Consider the following 14,999-nt stretch of genomic DNA (forward strand, 5'->3'; position numbering starts at 1 on the left):
TAAAAAAAGCAAAAGCCCAAAAATACAAAAAGTGATATTGCCACGGTATGACACTTACCTTTAAAATAAAATAATTTTATTTTAACCAAATAAAAATACTTACACTACCTAAAAAATATATATATTTTGCCACATTTATTTAACATCAAATAAATAACATTAAAATTATTTATTGCATCACATAAATAATATACAGATGTCCACCATAGCCTATACCTGTGAACAAAATCACCAAATATTAGTGTCACATCACCCCCTACACTTTCAACAACCGGCACACTACCAGCACCGAACAGCGATTAACTTTTGACTCCTCCCACCATTTCCCAAGGCCGGAAAATGGAGATGGGGATGCGGCGTCGCAGTGATTAGAGACTGCTCACGGGAACGCTCCACCAACATCCACAGACGCAGCACAATAATAACAACATCAAGGGAGGACAGGAAATCATTACCGGCAACCATTACAATCTCAATTCAAACCCAGTGCAGAAAACGGTGAGGCTATCCTCTTCCCTGAATTGGATTGTGATAACCTTATGGCATCGCCCTCAATTCAATTCCAGAACCCCAATGAGAACCGCCCGCCCATGGCCCTCAAGAGATTAGAGACACCTAAGTCCTCAAGAGCTCACAAGGAGGCTCTCTGGCCCAACACCTCCATCGATGTCTTGCTCCTAAAGTTCGAAGACACGTGCTTCAGTGTCAGCCGGGGCCGATTCGCCGATGCTGTCAACGCTGTCTGCAGCGCTAATTACAGTGGAGTCCAGTGCAAATACAAGTGGAATCGCCTGAAGAAATCCTATAACAAGGCTAAATTGCATGGGGAGACCTCCAGGTTTGTGCACTATAAGCGTGTTGAGCGAATTGTGCAGAAGGCTTCGGGGGAGAAGCTCCATGAAGATGATGAGGAGGAGGAGGAGGAGGAGGAAGAAATGGCTTCTGAGGATGATGGTGTGGATAGCATCTGTGAAGCAGCCTCCATTGAATCCAAGCCCAGTTCGGTTTCTATGAGTGCCACCGAGGATGATGATGTGCCCAGACGACCTCAGAAGAGAGGGGTGACCCTCAAGTCATTTGGGAATAAGATGGAACAGAGCATGAACAACCTTGCACAGTCCATGAAAAACATAGAGAAGACCAGGACGGATAAAATGATGAAGCTTCTTGATGCCCAGATGGAGATTACCTCAATTCTAGTCCAAAACAACAAAAGGGTATCTTTTGTTCTTAGTATTCTTATTGTCCATTTTCAAAGTCTCTTTGTTTCCTTGCTGGGGAGTGAGAAATGGTGGGTTTGCGTGCCGTTTTATCCAAAATAACAAAATGCTATGCATAATTTTAAACGTAGCTAAAAACCATGTCTTCCCACTACTCCGGGTTCAAACTCGATTAACTCTGTCTTCACATCTCTTATAAGCTACCACCTACCACCGTTCGAGCTAGTTTGCTTTCATTCCACATGTACACGATTTCAGCATTTTCCATGTATTCGTTGAAGTCAAGTTTCCTATATCTTTGTGTTTTGGTTATAAATTTGTATTTCATTTCATTCCCTTAATAAATTCGAATCACCGTCAGTGATTCAAACCCACACTTATACGTTATTCACTGTTGGGTGATTCAAACTTGTAGGAGGATTAAAAACCTTGCTGAAGTCACATATGAATGCAAAAAAAAAAAAAAAACCCCAAATTGGAACTATTTCTGCTGACAAGGTTTTGCCAAGTCTGATTGGAACTCTTTAATTCCAGACTCCAGCCAAGCCGAGCCATGTTTTTCAACATTTTTAAATATTCATATTGCCCATTTTCAAAACATTTGTGCATCGTTGTTGGGGAAATGGATAATAGTAGCTTTGTATGCAATTCCGTCCAAAACAACAAGATGATATGTTTCAGTATTCTTAATGCCTATGTTCAAACTATTTGTGCAACATTGTTGGTGAAATGGTTTTATGGCGAGGTTGTATGCAATGGTGTCTAAAACAACAAAGTGTTAGGTTTAATTCTTTGTATTTTTATTGACCTTTTTCAAATCTCTATGCCTAAATGTTCGGTGAAGTGGGTTGGTGGTTTTATATGCAATGTTGTCCAAAATAACAAAGAGTATTGTTAGCATTCATTTTCAAATTCTCTGTGCTCCATTGTTGGGGAAGTGGGCTATGGTGGCTTTATATGCAGTGTTATCCAAAACAACAAAATTTAATTCTGAGTATTGCTACTGCCCATTTGCAAAATCTTTGTGCTTCATTGTTGTGAAAATGGGTAATAGTAATTTTGTATGCCTGTACAATATCAACATGATATGTTTAATTTTAAGTATTCTTGCTACCCATGTTCAAAATTTCTGTGCATCAGGGGGAAGTGGGGGTTATGTTGAATTTGTATGCTCTATGCAATGCCGTCCAAAACAGCAAAATGGTAGGGCTGTTTCTCAGTATTCTTACTGTCTATTTTCAAAATCTCTGTGCCTAATTTCTGGGGAATTTGGTTATGGTGGGTTTGTCTGCGATGCTGTCCAAACAAACAAAGTGGTATAGTCAATTCTGAGTACTCTCTTTGCCGAATTTTTTAAGTATTCTTGCTGCTCATGTTCAAAGTCTATGTGCATCAGGGGGGAGTGGGGTTTTGTTGAATTTGTATGCACTATGCAATGCCGTCCAAAACAACAAAATGGTAGGGCTATTTCTCAGTATTCTTACTGTCTATTTCCAAAATCTCTGTGCCTAATTTCTGGGGATTGGGTTATGGTGGGTTTGTCTGCGATGCTGTCCAAACAAACAAAGTGGTATAATCAATTCTGAGTACTCTCTTTGCTGATTTTCAAAACGTCTTTGTTGGGGAATTTGGTTATGGTGGGTTTTGGATGCACTGTGCAGTGGTCTCCAAAACAGCAAAAATGTGTTTAATTCCAAGTATTGTTACCACCCATTTTCAAAATCTCGATGCTTCTTTTTCAGGGAAGCCAGTTATGGTGGCTTTGTTTGCAATGTTGTCCAAAACAACAAAATTGTAGGTTTTGATAACGAGTATCCCACTGCCCATTTTTAAAATCTCTGTGCTTCATTACTGGGAAAGTGAGTTATTGTGGGTTTGTATGCAGTGCTGTCCAAAACAACAAAAGAATATGTTTAATTCAAAGTAATCTTACTGACCATTTTCAAAATCTCTGTGCTTCATTGTTGGGGAAGTGGGTTATGGTAGGTTTGTATGCAGTACTGTGCAAAACAACGAAAGGGTATGCGTACTTTTTAAGTATTCTGTGTCTATTGTCAGTATTGTCAAAGTCTCTGTCATTGCTGGGAAGTGGGCTATGGTGGGTTTTGATACAATATTGTCAAAACATCGAAATGGTAAAGTTTATTTCTAAGTATTCTTAATGCCCATTTCCAAAATCTCAGTTCTTCATTGTTGGGAAATGGGTTATGGTGGTTTTGTATACAAATGCTGGCAGGTAAATGAAAATATTGCTTTTGGGAAGTTAAGGGATATGAGGTGGAAGGATAGCTAGAAATTATGTTATCCATGCCCTGCAATTGTGTGAAGAGTTCATCTTTGCTACACGATGAAATTGCAATTAAAACCAAGTGACGGAGTAGCTGCAGGCAGAGCTTGGTCAATGAATGAGGCGGCTTTGATGTGCCAACAACAAGGACTGATTTCTAGTTTTGTCCCTCCGTTGAATTTTGCAATGGTAGATAAGGGGGTTTATAGATCAGGATTCCCCAACCATGCAAACTTTCCGTTTCTGAAGACCTTGAAGCTTCGCTCTATAATGTAAGTAGTATGGATTGAACTCAAAATGCTTTTCATTCTTATTGTTTTCAATGAACGTTGTCAGCTATGCTTTACTGTTTGTTTCTGTTAATAGTGAAGAATGTTCTTTCTTTGTTTGGAATTCACTAGAAGAAAATGTAAGGGTATTTGGCTATTCAGACACAGGAAAAGAGGGGGATAACTAAGATGCTCAGGTTCTATTCTTTGTGCAATTAATGGACATGAAAACAATCATGGGAAGATTCAGAGGTTTTCTATTTCATTTGGCTTTATTGACTCTAATCCATTTCTTTGAGGGTTCGTCTGTGTCAGTTTTGGTCTACCTGTTGTAACTTGTAAGCACTTTCTGTTTTTCTTTCCAACAGGAATTTTTTTTCTTTTTTTCTTTTCGTTTTTGTATGTATGTATATTCTAACCTGTGATAGAAATATACATATTACTCCCCCGGCCGGGGTCAACAGCTAAATCCCTGGTATTAGCAAAAAATGAGTCAGAGTCTTCTTTGGTTACATCTTTCCTTCATTGAGCAATATACGTTAATACTTTCCAAAAAAGGATTACAAAAAGGTCTCCAAAATTTCTGTCAAAGTTGTGAGCACTTTTGTTTTCATGACAACTACATTTAATTTTTTGTGAAAATTTAGATAATACAACATTGCAAATGGCTGACGAAATATAGAACAATATGCTAACAAAACTGTCTACATTGAATGTACGCCAGTTATCTCTGTCCCGAGCCTTGTCCTGAAATCAATATGAAGTTTCTACGAGCTGAAGAAATTCAAATCTTCCAGTTTGGAATAATATGCTATAAGGTCGGTAACTTTCAAAAACCAACCTTCTTTCTTTAATAAGAGCTGTTATATGATAACTTTCTTTTGTCTTGTTTACACGCTTCGAATGCAATATTTTTCTGTTGGAAAACATATCCAAACGTACGTTAATAACCCTGTAGCCTTATTCAAATTAATTCTTATCAAGTAACCGCATACCTTGTAAATTGGACCTCTTAGTGCTTCATAGAGTAAACTGCAAGGCTATTCTAATTTCTAACTACTGTGATAAGTAGATGCACTAAAGCTCAACTGTTATGATATGCTTTATGATTGTATACTCTAGTTTGGTAGTTTCAAGTTATCCTGAAGTATGTTCTCAATTAAAGTTGTCAGATGGATAGAGGTGCAGAGAGTCAGCTTTCACTCTCTGCCTTTCAATATTGGTTTGTGTATTTTTCTCCAGTGCTTTAAGGTCTTTGGATTTCATGGTGTTTGTGGTGGCTGTTCATCAAGTAGTTGGTTGACATATAATTTAGCAGCAATCAAAACAAAAAATGAGTCAATCACTTGCACATAAAAATATCTTTAAATGAAGTGATCAGGTGAACATAACGAACATATCAGGAGAAATACAACCACAGTTGTAAAACTAAAATTGCAATGCTGATATCAAATTGATGCCTAAGTTGCCTTAATAACTCTTTGTAATATAGATTCTAACAGTGAGAAAAGATCAAAGTGCAATTTTCCTTGTAGGTAGTATGTCTACCAAACCTTTGTGTCAATTTTATGGGAACATTTAGATCGTGTGGAGAAAGATCAGAACACAACATTTACATGATTTGGGGATCAAACACAGTTTTATATTTATATTGTGGACGTTGCTACAGCAGATTTAACATGCCGAGCGAATTAGCTTTGTCAAAATCCTACACAGTGCTCTATATTCGTGGCTGCTGTTTCTTTTAGAACTTTGTAAAATCTATAGCAAAGAAGAGAAAAATGTAAGGAGAGTTAATCTTGTCGAGAATTTCTAAGTTTTCTAGCTCCCACCCACCTTTTGGTAACTCTTGATATGACTGCCTTTTAAAGATTGCTCAGGTACCTCTGTGACCATCTTGGCTACTGCCTACAGGCTACAACTTACAAGTAATTTTTGATGTTTGTAGTAAATTTCCTCTTATGCCACAAGCACAAAATAACCTTTGAGCTGTTAAATGTTGTTTGTGAGTAGTCTACCCTAGTCTGTGTGTAAGGCACATTGACCCTAGTTTTGGAGTGTTGGCTATGGTGGCCCTAGTCTTGATGTGTAGGCTATGACATCGCTGGTCTAGGGTTAGGGTTTTGTCAATCTGTTAGTATAAATATGTTCATTTTTCCCGAAGTAGAACATCATTATACCATTATTTATCTTATTTCATTTAGAAAGCATCCTTCCTTCTATTTTGGTGTCTAGGTGTTCCCATTTATCTTTTGGGGCAAGTAATGTGCAATCCATCACGTAGAAGTAGTTTGCTTCCCCCATATTTTGCAAGATCTTTTTACATATCTTATGTATTTCAGATATTTTCTGAATAATTTGCAATGCTTTTTCTGAATTATGCAACTTATATTACTTCAAATGAACACCAAATGTACAACAGATTAACCAATTTTTAACATTGGAAACTGGAATTGGAATTGGTTGAGGGTCAGATTAGACCAGAGGCAGAAGGTGAAGTGGTTTATGAAAATGTACATAAAAAATGAAATTTTTAATAAAAAATATACGTATTCATGTACGTCAATGTAAATCTATGTTGAAAATAGTTGTTATTGATGTCAAAGGCTGTCCAAATCAAAGAAAAGTTATATAGTCAAATGACATATTTCGAGACCTTTCCAATGATATACGACATACCTTTTGGAAATATTGTTTTTGGGTTTTTGATGCCCCATTTGGATACCCTATCTTTGAATGCATTTTACTCCAATTTCCTAGCTCAAATGGGACCATAATATATATGGTTGGAAATCTTATTTTGAGACCTTTCTAATAGTATATGGCATGCCTATTAACTCTTCACAATTGAGGAGAAATGCTTGTTTGAATATTTATTATAAATTCTACCAGTTGGCTTAGCTAGTGCACAAGTCAGCCCAACCAGTGGGTAAGTTGGCCTTGCTTGTGGGGGTCAAATGCGCTATATATAGGCGTTATGTGGAAGAACCTAGGACCAATGTTGCAAACATTGCGATTGTGATTAAATCGGTGAGGGTCTAAAATCGGAAAAAATCGTAAAAACCGGGAAAAAATCGGTAAAAATCGGCAAAAAATCGGCAAATACAAAAATATTCATTTTTTTTTTCAATTTTTTTAATATCTAAAGCATCCACGACGTAAAATAAATGCATTGACACATAAATATGAAAAGAGAACTAATATATAAGATGTGTAATATCATGTTTAGTGCTACATCACACATAACAGTGAATCATGCCCTGAATAGTAAGTCTTAAGTCCCAATTCAGCCTCAAAATATCAACAAAAAATCTAATAATGTATCTCATATCATGAGTCATAATGTCATATACAATGAAAGAACCAAATAACTAATAATATTGATTTCCTCTGCTCCTCTTGCGAGAAAATGTAACAACTTTCCCTCTAGATGAAGAAGGCGGCGGGGCTAACAGTGGACTTTGCTGTGGTCTAGAAGCTGAAGAACTAGGAGCTATAGGAGGTAGACCATGTCTTCTACTGGTGACAAGGGTAGGTGGTGTCACCTCTTCCTCCTATTGCTCCTCCACTTCCTCCTCTACCCTCTCCACTACCTCATGCTCTAACCAATCAGGGGCCGACTCCATGATAGGCCTCTCGGCGTCAACCCTCCATGCAACAGTTGTGTCAATCCCATCCAATGAGATGGCCTACACATCAGGTGTCCTCTCAAGTTGCTCTACCCACAATCGAAAATTATAGTAGATGTAGACTATGTCATTAAGTCGCTGGGACTCCAACCTGTACAAGGGTCATAAATTAGTAAATTTTAAATAATAAATTAATAATTATAAAAAAATATTATTTAATGAATTCAAAAAATTAATTGGAAATTTGGAATATTTTAATTTTTAACCTATTGCACTTTTTGGTGTGTATTTTTTCAAATACACTCCAGTTGTGCTCGCTTCCCGAGGAGCTACATGTTTGGTTGAACACTCAAATGGCAAGCCTTTGGAGATTGGGTACTTACCACCATAGCTTCTCTACCATGCATCTACAACAAATAAGATAAACATAAGAAAAAAATGAAATTTGAAAGTTGAACTTTTGAGGCAAAGTATGAACTTGAAGAGACAATGAAATTTGAAACAAACTAAAACTTACCTGACATTTTAGTCTTCTTATCCACAACAATCATGTCAAAGATAAATGTGCCACTTGCCATCCTGTATATCTCCATTTCTTTGGAGATTTCTGCATGTTATGTTGGAGATGGTACCATCCTTTGAACACAAGTGACGAATCCATCTATGACCTCAATGTCAAATAAGAAACCACATGAGTAAGAAAATGCGGGGTTCAGGTAGACCCCTGCAGCATGAATGGGATGATGGAGTGTACTGTTCCATCGCTCATCAATCACTTCCCATAGGAGTTGTTTTTCAAACCGCTCATCCCCCTTATCATCATAGTAGCTCCGAATGGATTTTTTGGCCCTATCCATGGCCTCATACAAGCAGCCCATTGCGAATTTGTCTCCATCAACTAATTGAAGAACCTTTACCAAAGGTTCAGTAATGCTACACGTCTTGTACTCCCACTCAGAAGCTTTCTTGGCATGAAACTAACCTGCATATGGCCTCTCCCTCTGGCTTATGTTTATATGACAAAGCACGCTACTCTTCTGAAATGGAAGCACATTTTGTCTCCATCAACTAATTCCCAAAGGTTCAGTAATGCTACACGTCTTGTACTCACTCAGAAGCATGAAACTAACCTGCATATGGCCTCTCCCTCTGGCTTATGTTTATATGACAAAGCACGCTACTCTTCTGAAAGAAACATTTTCTTCACATCCCACATAGAATTCATGAGGGATTGAAGAGATATGAAACTGGTGGCATATTGTGTAATGGTAGGGCGCACCAACTCCTTGTTGTTGGTGAATGTTCTCATCAAATGAAGCATAAATGCATGATTATATATAAATTTTGTCATGTTTTTTTGATGATTCAACAATATGCTTGACAAAATGAATTTTTCCTATGTCCTCCAACATCAAATCAATGCAGTGTGTAGCTCAAGGTATCCAAAACAAGCTAGGATGCCTCTCCATAAGCATTTTGCCAGCAACAACATAATTTGCAGCATTTTTTGTTATGACTTGGACAACATGTTTTGGACCCACCTCTTGAATGAACACATCCAACAAATCACATAATAACTGTGCATCTTTGATATGTGTAGATGCATCAACATATTTCATAAACATTGTCCCCTTGGGACAATTAACCAAGAAGTTAATAAGGGTTCTACCCTTGTGATCGATCCAACCCATCTGACATCACAGTACATCTTGTGTGTACCCATGATTCCCTAAATTCCTCCAATCTCTTAGTGTAGTCAACCTTTTCATTTTGAGGAATGCGCCCTCTAAAGTCATCATATGAAGGGGCTTTGTACCCTGGGCCAACAATAGCAATAACATCAACCGCAAGCTGGAAAAATGGATTGCCCGTCCCTAGCAACGTTGAAAGGAATATCACTTCAAAGAAAAAACTTGCCTAACAACTTGTCAGCTTTTTCCTTCTCCCTTTTTTTAATAACTGACGAGATAGATAGTTGTGCACAAGTTGTGGTTCTAGGAGCAAAAAATGATGAGGTAGCTACAGGGTTGGGTGTAGATGCTGATGGTGAAGTAGAACCATTTCCACTCTCACGGTCACCTCCCAATCCTGACACTCTACTTCCATGCTATTTGACTCTTCAGAGCTGCCTTGGACAATTTGGTTGTCTCTATTTTTTCTAATGATTTGAGGGCTCTTCAGATGATTTCTGGATTTGTATTTGAGCAAGGCCTTACTTCATGTCCAGGAACATGTGCAAGGTGATACTTCAATCTGTATACCCCCCCATCATATGATGTCCACATAACTTGCAAGTCAAATTTGATCTGTCAAACCTTCTACCAGGTTCACAAATTCCCACAGAGGGTCCAATTTCCTTGGCATGTTTGTAACTTTGTTGAATCTTGAGTTTTAATGTAAGATTGAAGTTTGAAGTTTGAACCTAGGGCACAAGAAGAATTGCAAGTTAAACAAATGAATTTAAAATTTACATATAATATTTTGAAATTTTGACAAAAAAACCCTCAACTCAATGCAACAATAATGGCAAAAAATACACATTCAAATCCAAGCAAAAATGATGGAAAAAAACTAGGGCACAAGAAGAAATTAAACAAATAAAACTAACAATCAAGATTTTGCATTTTTGACCGTAAAGAACCCTCTCCACTAAATGCAACAAAAATGACAAAAAAAACACACTCAAATCCAAACAAAAATCATAGAAAATAAATGGGTGATAGAAACCCAAGGAAAAACAAGAAAAAAAACAAAAAAAAGGGCCAAATTTGATGCCCATACCTGAAAACCACGCTCTATTGAAGAAACTTGGTCCAAACTTGAATTTTTTTTGCTTGGGATGTTAAATTTCTTCACTTTTCTCCTCTTTTGCTTTTGTAGATGAGTTCTCCTCCTCCTTAGCTCTCACTCTTGCCCTCTGGCTACAAATTGAGCAAAAAAAACCGAATTTAGCTTTAAAAGTTTGTTGTTTTCTGCCTCAACGATTTTTTACCGATCATATTGTGTTTTTTTTGAAAAAAATCACTGATAACATCGGCCAATAAAATCCTTTCTTTGAAAAAATCGCGATGTTCGCAACAATGCCTAGGACTCTTGCTCAAACCAATTTGGGTCTGTCTAAGCAAGCAAAGGAGTAGTTATGAGCAATGTTGCGAACATCGCGATTTTTTCAAAAAAATGCTATTTTTGTGGTGACGATTTAATTGCCTGATAAAATTGGCGATTTTTTCAATTTGAAAAAATCGCGAGCCAAAGGGAAAAAATCGCTGGGCCATGCAGTAGAGCGATTTTAAAGTTTATTTTTTTCACTCATTTTGCAGACAGAGGGAAGAGGTGAGAGCAAAGGAGGAAGAAAACTCATCTACAAGGGCAAGAGAGGTGAAAAGTGGAGGAATTTAGCGTCCTAAGCAAAAAAATTTCAAGTTTGGACCAAGTTTCATCAGTAGGGCGTGGTTTTCATGTATGGGCATCAAATTTGGCCCTATTTTTTTGTTTTTTTCTTGTTTTTCCTTGGATTTTTATCACCCATATATTTTTCATTATTATTGCTTGGCTTTGAGTGTGTTTTTTTGTCATTTTTGTTGCATTTAGTGGAGAGGGTGTTTTTGGTCAAAAATGCAAGATCTTGATTGTTAGTTTTATTTGTTTAATTTCTTCTTGTGCCCTAGTTTTTTTCCATGACTTTTGCTTGGGTTTGAATGTTGTTTTTTGCCATTATTGTTACATTAAGTTGAGGGTTTTTTTGGGTCAAAAATTCAAAATGTTGTATTTAAATTTTAATTTCATTTGATTAACTTGCAATTCTTCTTGTGCCCTAGGTTCAAACTTCAATCTTACATTAAAACTCAAGATTCAACAAAGTTACAAACATGCCAAGGAAATTGGACATTTTTTGGGAATTTGGTGAACTTGATGGAAGGTTTGACGGATCAAATTCGAGTTGCGAGTTATGTGGGCATCATATGACAGGGGGGGTATATAGATTGAAGTTCCACTTTGCACAAATTCCTGGACATGAGGTAGGGCCTTGCACAACTATAAATCCATAAATTATCCGTAGAGCCATCGAATCATTGGAAGAAATAGAGACAACCAAAGTGACCAAGGCAACTCTAAAGAGTCAAATGGTAGGGGGTGGAGTCGCAGGATTGGGAGGTCACTGTGAGAGTGGTACTGGTTCTTCTTCACCATCAGCGTCTACACTCAACCTCATAGTTGTCCCATCATTTTTTGTTCTTAGAACCACACCTGGTGCACAACCATCTATCACATAAGCTCTTAAAAAAGGGAGAAGGAAGAAGTTGACAAGTTGTTGGGTAGGTGTCTTCTTTGGAGTGATATTCCTTTCAGTACTGCAAGGAACAATCCATTTTTTCAACCTGTGATTGATGTTATTGCTATTGTTGGCTCGGGGTACAAAGCCCCTTCATATGATGACTTTAGAGGGCACATTCTTCAGAATGAAAAGGTAGAATGCACTAAGAGATTGTAGGAGTTTAGGGCTCATGGGCACACATAGGATGCACTGTGATGTCAAATGGTTGGATCGATCAAAAGGTTAAAACCTTTGTTAACTTTTTGGTTAATTGTCCCAAGGGGACAATGTTTATGAAATCTATTGATGCATCTGCACATATTGAATATGTACAGTTATTATGTGATTTGTTGGACATGTTCATTCAGGATGTGGGCCCACAATATGTTGTTCAAGTCATAACGGACAATGTTGTAAATTATATTGCTGCTGGCAGGATGCTTATGGAGAGGCATCCTAACTTATTTTGGACACCTTTTGCTGCACACTACATTGATTTGATGTTGGAAGACATAGGAAAAATTCCTTTTGTCAAGGATATTGTTGAATCATAAAATAACATTACAAAATTTATATATAATCATGCATCTGCGCTTCATTTGATGAGAACATTCACCAACAACAAGGAGTTGGTGCGGTTTGCCGCTAGCTTCATATCTCCTCAATCCCTCCTGAATTCTATGTGGGATGTGATGAGAATGTTCTTTTGGAGGAGTGGCGTGCTTTGCCATATCGCTGCAAACTAGAGGGAGAGGCCATATGCGGGCGAATTTCATACCAGGAAAGCTTTTAGGCGGGAGTGCAGGAAGTGTGTAGCATTACTGAATCTTTGGTAAAGGTTCTTCGATTAGTTGATGGAGACAAGGCCGCAATGGGCTACTTGTATGAGGCCATGGATAAGGCCAAAGAATCCATTCACAACTATTATGATGATAAGGGGGATGGGGTTTTGAGAAACAACAACTGATATGGGAAGTGATTGATAAGCGATGGAACAATACACTCCATCGTCCCATTCATGTTGCATGGATTTACTTGAACACTACATTTCTTACTCATGTGGTTTTTTATTTGATGCTAAGGTCATGGATGGATTCTTCACTCGTGTTCACAAGATGGTGCTATCTCTAGCAGAACGTGCAAAAATCTCCAAAGAAATGGAGATATATAGGATGGCAGGTGGCACATTTAGCTTTGACATGGCTATTGTGGATAGGAAGACTAAAATGCTAGGCAAACTTTAGTTTGTTTGAAATTTCATTGTCTCTTCATCCTTTGCTTCAACTTTCAAATTTTCTCTTATGTTTATTTTATTTGTTGTAGATGCATGGTGGTAGAGTACCCAATCTCCAAAGGCTTGCCATTCGAGTGCTCAACCTAACATGTAGCTCCTTCGGATGCGAGTGCAACTGGAGTGTATTTGAAAAATAGACATCAAGAAGCGCAACAAGTTAAAAATATTCCAATTATTTTTTGAATTCATTAAATAATAAATTTTTATAATTATTAATTTATGACCCTTGTACAGGTTGGAGTCCCAATGACTTAATGACATGGTCTATGTCTACTACAATCTTCGATTGTGGGTGAGGCAACTTGGGAAGACACCTGATGTGGAGGCCATCTCATTGGATGGGATTGACACCATTGCTGCATGGAGGGTTGAGGTCGAGAGGCCTATTATGGAGTCAACCCCTGATTGGTTAGAGGAAGAGGTAGTGGAGGGGGTAGCGGCTGCAGAGGAGGAGGAGGAGGAGGAACAACATGATGTTCAATTTTTTTAGGGATTCATTGTTCTTTGCTTTTATAATTGCATTACACTATTAACACATTGAATTCACCCCACAACATCATAACATCATATGTAATTCTGTAGAAAGAACAAAACAACAATGCAGCGAAAACATAAGAAGAAAAGCATAGACACCAGGATTGGTCGAAGACTGGGGCAAAACCCCACAAGGGGAAAACCTAAAATTCTTCTTCTTCTTCTATTAGATTTCATCAATTGTTAAGCAGAGATACAAAGTAAATCTTTATCATTGTAAATCATATCAGGCCATCTCATGCCAATCCATAAGGGTTCACAACTACGTTTGAGAATAATATGAGATACAAGAACACTGCTTCCTGCTCTGAATCAGAGTTTCCCTTTATCATGATGCCATGCCATATCTATGTTATTCTGCCCGACCATTACTACAATGCGTGCCAATACTATTCTGCATACAATGTCAATTCAATGTACTCACATACAAACAATCACTGTAATATTGTCATCATATATAGCAAGGTTACATAAACATGGATACTGTGAGATTCTAGGTTTCGGCATATATCTAAGAGATTCCACAAAACATTAACATAGATGCTACTGTTGGAATACGTATATGCATTTATTATTCAATTTCTGAAGACACCACTATTACAAATACGATGATGTATATATGTGTGTGTGTGATATTGCTCTGGCTATACTGGAACTGTTCTACATAAACCAACATTGCTCTGGATGATGCGTTCGGAATGAAAGTGCCACAACAATGCTGTGTTCTAAATATAAGAGCCAAACCAATATGTATATAGGCTGCCAAACCTACATTGTGCTCTAATATGTTATGAGAAGCCCTTTCATATCAAATTCATACATTCTTACAGAAGACTGTATTTGATACATAATGATGATGTGAATCGACACTAATGGTGCGATTATAATCAACAAGAACCTGATGCCCATATTGTGTAGAAAAACCAACAAGAGAATGAGACATGTGAGAACCACAAATTATCTTATCTGTGAAATCATGTTGCAGAGATGTGCCTAAGCCAAATGGTGATATGTTAATGCGAGGGTTGCAAGACTACAAAGATACACAAACAATGATATTTGCAGAGATAATACAGGGATGTGAGATGAATGAGAGATCAATGGTAATTCCAACTAAAAGAGAGACATGAAACCGTTCTAGGGCAAGACAAGAGGAGATTATAGTAAGATAGATTCAAAACGAGAGGATAATTAATTACTGTGAGACTTTTTAGAGCAAGACAATCACTTTGATCAAATATACAAGATGTTATAAGGCTGATATCATATACAAGAGAATTTCTAACACAAAGATATAAGAGACCTGTAGCAGAGCGAGATCCTTGAAGCTATGTGAGAGCCTTGTAGCCTTGAAAGAGATTAGATGATTGAGTGCCCTGAGGTGCCTCAGATATGCCAAAATATAGAAGCCGGAATGCAAGACCTGAAGTGAGAGAGGAGACTTGAGAGAC

General features: G+C 37.6%; 1 protein-coding gene across 3 annotated transcripts in view; it reads left to right on the plus strand.

Annotated features, from left to right (window-relative positions):
• The first annotated feature begins 231 nt into the window (after positions 1-231).
• Positions 232-14,999, plus strand: part of LOC149138243 (uncharacterized) — a 145,729-nt gene continuing 130,961 nt past the window's right edge. For 2 of the 3 annotated variants that reach the window (XR_016264594.1, XR_016264595.1), the window contains exons 1-3: positions 232-1,217; positions 3,580-3,779; positions 4,501-4,594. Coding sequence is in view for 1 of the 3 variants with exons in the window: in XM_089448795.1 (XP_089304921.1) it covers positions 540-1,217; positions 3,580-3,779; positions 4,501-4,594 (972 nt within the window). In the remaining 2 variants the exon portion in view is untranslated. The remainder of the gene's footprint in view (positions 1,218-3,579; positions 3,780-4,500; positions 4,595-14,999) is intronic. The other variant, XM_089448795.1, reaches the window with a different exon arrangement.

The sequence above is a fragment of the Pinus tabuliformis genome, chromosome X, assembly GCF_031772625.1.
Source record: "Pinus tabuliformis cultivar Carrire ecotype Pingquan chromosome X, CPIR1, whole genome shotgun sequence".
Taxonomy (NCBI): Eukaryota; Viridiplantae; Streptophyta; class Pinopsida; order Pinales; family Pinaceae; genus Pinus; species Pinus tabuliformis.